The 6781-nt window shown below is 33.4% G+C and overlaps 1 protein-coding gene across 1 annotated transcript; it reads right to left on the bottom strand.

Moving 5' to 3' along the window:
• Positions 1-560: 560 nt before the first annotated feature.
• LOC102625417 (F-box protein At2g26850) lies at positions 561-4488 on the bottom strand. Its single transcript, XM_006470459.4, has 5 exons — positions 2701-4488; positions 2535-2614; positions 2250-2428; positions 1826-1900; positions 561-1027 (listed from the first exon to the last, which is right to left on the bottom strand). The coding sequence occupies exons 1-5, from the start codon at positions 3394-3396 to the stop codon at positions 840-842; spliced, it is 1218 nt and encodes a 405-aa protein (XP_006470522.2). The 5' UTR covers positions 3397-4488; the 3' UTR covers positions 561-839.
• Between the last annotated feature and the right edge of the window lie 2293 nt (positions 4489-6781).

The raw sequence follows: 6781 nt of genomic DNA, 5'->3' as shown, positions 1-6781 counted from the left end.
TGCCCAAGGCTAAGGCAAGTTTTACTAGGAAATTGAGCTTTACGACAAAGGGATTAGCCCAATACTACAGTGAGGAGAAAGGGGTGTCTGAAGCACTAATCCATTACAGGCCTAAGCTCTTTCTTTGCATGGGTTATGGCTCCTAGTAAAATGGCTTTCATTTCTACGAAATTTGTAACCGATCAATATGTGTTGCCTGGATTACATGTTAAAATTAAAATATAATTTTGATTCTTCAAATTATGTGAAATCTCAGTTGTATGAAACCTATGCAAGTTGTTTGAGCTAATTGATTATTTGGCTAGTCAAGTAAAGTACTTTGGACTTCAAGTGGCTTATTTAGGCCAAACTTAAATCTCGAAAAGATAGGGGTTAAAATTTTGATTTAAACTTTACTTACCTCCCCAACTCATTAAGGTGTATGCATAGAGGATGAAATTACGGAGTCCTCTCGCTTTCGGCCTTTGGATTCGTTCACCCGTTTTTTCATTATTAATATATATATTTGGTTATTTCATTATTACATGTTTCCACACAACACCACTACGATTGCCAGGAGATTAGCAACTAAAATTTTATATAACAGGGGGCAAAATATGGTACATCAATGGGATTATGGGAGGCAGTTCACATGAATTAAGATCCTATGAAAACGAAAGGCCTTAGAATATGAATATCTATCTCCCATAAAAAATTATCGCCAAGCATAAGCCCTCCCCATTCATGCTACAGAATCGGAAGCACATTTTCAGATTCTCTAAGGCTGAATTTCACTTAATCAGAAGGATATCATTAATAGGTTCTATGTTCATCAAATCGTGGCACTGTGGGGCATGCCTCTATTCCAATACTTCTACTGGCCAAAGCCTCTTCCACATTTTAATTTCCTCCTCATTGTTAACCTTTCTGATTCCCCCGTAAAATCCATCCGCCTCATTTCCCTCCTCTCTATGATCTTTCCTGTTGATTGTTGTTTTTCTCCATCGTGACCCAGGTGTGTACTGATTGAACTCCAAAATTAGGGTTTCTGTCACCATAAACACAATGTTACAAAAGTCATGCTAATGCATACAAACTTAATGCTTCGATTGTAAGCTATCATAATCATCATAAGCAAAAACCATTCATTCACATAATTTTCCATCCACAACAAATGGAGAAATTGTGAAAGTGAGCTTTATTTGAATGTCACAGATGCATGCAGATTCCCTGCTCTGTCAAGTTGCAGATGTGGATAACAAAAAAGAACCTTTACATCTTTTAAGATGCAGTTGCAGATAGAAAATTAGGCTAGTGGGTCAACATGACTGAGGTTTCAGGGACCTTTACTTGAAAACAACTGACCCTAACAGCTTGGAGAAACAGACATACAAATAAATGAAGATTAGGAAGATCATAATGACCAATGATGCCCTGCATTAGCCGAAAGATGACAACTTAGCAAACAACAGAACATTTAGGAAACATCGAGTTCTTTCAGTGCGGTTGGCCATAAATATTCCATTGAGACAAAAGTTATCACAATGTTGGTGGAAAGCATAACATACTGACAATGATTTTTTACAAGGACCAACCAAATAGGCTCAACCGGTGGTCCTACATACTGAAAGTGGGATTCAAGAAAAGGAACGGTCCACAACCGGGTCTCACCTTTGGAACTACAGTTTCCTTTCAAATGGGCATGCTATTTTCTATTAATATACCTGTAATCTAGAAGAAAATTTTATCATCTTAAAGTGGTCCATCCAATTTCCATGATCACTGAAAAATGAGAAATGTGAATATCACAGCAATGTTTCCAGACACATTAGTTTTACCGACTTACCACTATTATGGCAGTGGCAGAAGTTTTCATTCCCATCACATGATTCCAAGTGACCGACAACACCATACCACCAACCTGTAATATACATATGGCAGACCTTATAAAGCTGTAGATCACTGGAAATTCATTTAAAATTGAAATATATTTCACTTGAAAATAATTAGTTCTAGAGGCTGCTTTGGGATGAGCCTCATCTACGAAGGAACTTTTAATAGACTGTTGTTTCTTTCAGGTGTTGCCAATATTTTACAGGGAAAAGTTATAATGCAATCAGATTATGTTGAAACAGGTCGGCGTTCTGTATAATTTCTTTGGCACAACCTCCTCTGTTTCTAACAACTTTCCAACAATCACAATTTAACGTGCTCAAATTAATCAGCATAAATTTGATAGGCTTTAATATATATATGGCTATAAAACATACCATAGGGGAATTCTTTGTTTCTTCTCCATTGAATCTCTATGTGATCACCTGGGTGCAAATCATTCAAGCAATCTGAAATGTGAAGATCGTGGGGTGAAGTATCAACAGGTGCTGCTCTAAGCCTTTCCCATGGCACCCCACACTCTATAGCAATTGGCCTCCTTCCATGTGGTGGATATCTGCAACACAAAACATACATTTGTTATTACAAATGTTAGTTCTTCACCATAAGATTAATTTTAAATTTAAATCATAAGGTAAAAAGACCAATCTCTCTCAGATTACCTGGCTTGGAAGGTGTCGGTACTCTGATCATAGCTAAGCTCTGCATCATAGCATGAGAGCATAAAGCCAACATGACCATTCTGCAAAAGACAACAAACACATATTTGTTAATAAGAAATGACAATTGAATTGAAGTTTTAGCGTGCATGAGTGTGTACGTATATACCTCGCGATTATAGACTTGAGCAGGGAACCAAAAGCGGCCAGTCTCCAGAGCAAGATACCAAGACATGATTGAATTTGAATCAACAGGCAAACGAGTTGTTGTTGTCTGCTTGCTAGTATCATGAACCTTTGATCGGACCCAAGAAAACGATCGAACAAAAGAGAAAAGCTTCATCCAAAGTCTTTGCTTTCCTTGTTTAAGATGAGTAGAATCTTTTCTAGAAGCAAGATGCCATTGCCACTCTCTATAAGCAGCAGGGCCAACAATTCGACCCCATTTTTGCTTCATATGTTTCTCCCAAAGGTGATCACTCATACATCTATCTCTCAATGAACTACAAACAGCAGCCATGTTGCAAAGCCCCGAAGGTGGTAATTTCTCAAGAATACATTCTAAGACCAACTCAGGCAAGTCTAGAACTGACATCTCTGCTCCTCCACTCACTTCTTCAACGTGATCATTAGAGGTACTCATCATGTGTTTAAAAGACAGTTTTGGTGAGGGAATAATGATTGTAGTGATGTTCAAGCTGTTCTTTAAGGAGCTTGGAATGGAAAAAAATGATATCTCTTTCCAAAAACAAAGAGACAGCAATCTCAACTCAGTTGGCCTTGCCCATGGTGGGAGTGGCTTTAGAGCAAGGCAATTTAAAAAGAGAATTAAAGAGAAACAAGTAATGATCAAGTAAAGTAGCATTACATACAATCTGGAGCAAAAAACAAAAAAGGAAGGGCTATTTTCTTATGTGTCAAATTCAAGTTTGGCATAAATGATAAGGCCAATGGAGAGACAGAAACCCACTAGTGGAAAAGGCAATGGCTAGATGAAGAGGAAAAACAATGCAATTGTTATTATTTTAGCTTTTCTCTTCCTCTTCCCCTTCCAAGAAGAAAAAATAGAAACCAAAGTTGAAGTGGGATATTGTTGATGAAATTTGTCAATTCTTTATGGGTTTTTATGGGTTAAATGAGAGCCCACCAAACCCAGAGGTGGGCCTCCTTTTCCACGAGTCTAAATCAGAATGAAATGAATTGCATATGCAAAAATGTTATGTATATTATTATTATTATTATAAAGTATAAACAAACAAGTTATTCAAAAATTTGATGACAAAACAAAATCCTCCTTAACAAACCAATCTATAATACTACCAACTAAGGAGACTAATGAAGGTGGTGGCGGTAGTAGTTGTGGGGTAGTTTCAGATCTTGATATGGGTATTTTCTGACAAATCTTGAAATCCCAAGAAAATAAAGATTAAAAAGATAGATATAAAGTCTAGATACAAAGACCCATATCTCCAAAAATCTTTGAATTTCGTTTTTAAGAATACATGAAACAAAAATCTTTTGTTTAAAAAAAAAAAAACCGACAAGATATGAAGATAATAAAAGAGAGAAAAACAGATCTGGGTAGTTGGGATTGAAGTGCAAACAGAAGAAAACAAAACTATGATTACGATGATGAAGAAGAAGCTAATGAAGATGAAGCGTGGGGTTCGTATCTTCTTCACCTCAGTTCATCAACTTCTTCTTCATCAAATATAAAAAATAACAGAAAGCGCTCACCTCACCCTCTTTTTTATTTCTCTCAGGCAAATTAACAAACAGGTAATGGACAATGAGCCGGATAGAAATAGAATTACAGGCAGATTATGGCGAAGAGACTGAAGAATAATAGCCTAATTATGTGACTCGACAAAAAGGGCGGTAATGCTTAAATGAGATTTTTGGAGGGTATCAATTAAGTCAGTTTTTTTTTTTTTTTGTGGATATAAAAAAATCTCTTCATTTTAAAAAAATAAAATCAAAATACAAACTCGTTGTATCATTCTTTTTGTTTTTACAAGTTTGTATTTACCAAAAAAATAATTCGAACAAGTTGAAGCAAAATCCGTATACCTGTAATGAAATACCGCTAGAATCACGTATTAAAAAGGAGATAAAATATTTTTTTTTCTTTTTACTTTAACAAGTTTCATTCACACCGCTGGCTTTTTCCACCAATAATTCATCACCACGTGTCCTGTACTTTATACGGCATAAAATATTCTTATACATCTTCAGGAGTAATGGATCTCGAGTTATTTCCCTCTAATATACTATTAATGTCACTAATGTGGGGAAACCTTAGGTGCAATTGTGGCACCGTGCCACAGTTGCATCTAACCGTTGGATGTCAGTGGATTCTACCAATCTAATTACATCCAACAGTTAAATACAACTGTGGCACGGTGCCACAGTTGCACCGTAGCCTAATCTCACTAATGTATCTCAAGATATTTTTTAAAGGTATATAGACGGTTTTAAAAATAAATAAATTGACAAATATATTGAATGAAATTATATAAACCTTTTTTTTATGGAAGTCAACTTTGATTTCTAAAATCAATATAACTTTTTTGTTATATGTTTGAAAATGTTAAGTCAACCAATATTTTTATTAACTAAGTTGTGATAAAAATTTTGTGAAACAACAAAATACTAATTGTACAGCAACGAAAAATAATTCAAACTTTTTATTTATCAACTAAATTTAATAAATAAATAAAAACTGTGTCTTACCGCATTGTTCGGCAAGAAATGATCCATCAAAACTTGAGCTTGTTAAAAAAAATTTTATTTTTGAAAACAAATAATGTTGAATTGAATGTATATTCTTCCTATACCATGTTTTGATATTAGATTTAGATCTAGTGCTCAACTAAAATCAAAGATGAATCAAATTTCTTTAATTTGAGTATGTAAGCCACATTTTCTCGAATATAGAAAGGAATCCAAACATTAAATAGTTCAGCATTTTTATTTCATTAAAAGAAAAAAAGAAAGGTCAAAACTCAAAACCCTCAATCCAAAATTGTGTGCGTGCACTACTTTCTTAGAAAAATATTTTATTTTTAGAAAAAGTATCGGGTGGGACTATATGCACTTTAAAAAATACTTTGGACACTCATAATTTTTTATAAATTTTATATTACGAATATACCCATAATGTCATTTAGTAATAAGGACAATTTAGTATAAATAAATAAAAAATTAATCAAGACAAATATATAATGCACATGTGCACCCATGCAATATGTAATGTAACTATAATATTTTAAATACTATTTTTTATTCACAACAAACGCATTTATTAATTTTTAACTAGTGTTAATTCTTAAAACTCAATCAAATCATTCACCACTCTTATCAAGGAAATCACGACTCGCAAGTTCTCCACTTTTATGATGTGTTAGAAATCATACTAATCAAATTTTCTCTCAAACTCAATAAAATTCTGCCACTTAATTACTTATTAGAGTGGCATATTTATATTAAATCAATTATTAAACCCGGGTATTGGTTATTGTTTGCTAAAGGTCTAGCATAAATTGTTTATTCTTTTGAATCTGAAAAGAAAAAAAATGGCTTATTTGTTGTTCAAGATCTGAGAATAATAATATAAATAATTTACAGAACGAACAAGAATTACTGTATAATGGGTATAGATTTTATGAAATTGTAGATAAACTAATACTAAAAGCATATAAGAAATTCTTGACTTGGGTGTTTTGGTGCTATGAATGTATGAAAAAGAAATAAAGAGGAAGCTTTAAGGGTATGTTTGAAATTTTAAGAGTGTACAGAGTAAAAATTAAATGTTTTAAATATAATGAATGAATGTCCAAAGTAAATGAGTGTTCTAAGTATTTTTTAGAGTGCAAATAGCCCCACCCAAAAGTATCTCTATCGCTAAGATTTCAATTATCATTATCCCTATCATTATTTAGTGAAAACTAAGTGTAATACATAGCACTTGGCAAGTTGCACAACTTTAAGCTTTGAAAAAGAAATACAAAACTATAAGTTTGTGCCAAATTGGCAAGATTTGCAAACTTTGATTCCATATTTAAAATTAATTGCATTATATTTGTTGAGTTTGGATTTCAACCCAATAAATAATAAACATGGCAGCGAACATAAACCTGTGTTAGTTATGTATCATTTGCACACTTCCCCATATGTATTTTTTTTAATTATTTTGTTTTTAATATAATATCCATGATAGATTTGTTTCACACTGGCCGACTTCAGCATCA

The sequence above is a fragment of the Citrus sinensis genome, chromosome 2 (genome assembly GCF_022201045.2).
Source record: "Citrus sinensis cultivar Valencia sweet orange chromosome 2, DVS_A1.0, whole genome shotgun sequence".
Taxonomy (NCBI): Eukaryota; Viridiplantae; Streptophyta; class Magnoliopsida; order Sapindales; family Rutaceae; genus Citrus; species Citrus sinensis.
Note: the sequence above shows the minus strand (reverse complement) of the source record. Positions and strands in the feature narration are given on the sequence as shown.

Bases quoted from the DNA above. Each gene is read 5' to 3' on its own strand.
- LOC102625417 (XM_006470459.4), bottom strand. From the start codon at position 3,396: ATGCTACTTTACTTGATCATTACTTGTTTCTCTTTAATTCTCTTTTTA. The intron at 2,615-2,700 runs GTATATACGTAC...TGTCTTTTGCAG, and splicing joins CTCAAGTCTATAATCGCGAG to AATGGTCATGTTGGCTTTAT. The intron at 1,028-1,825 runs GTAAGTCGGTAA...TTATGGTGACAG, and splicing joins CTGCCACTGCCATAATAGTG to AAACCCTAATTTTGGAGTTC.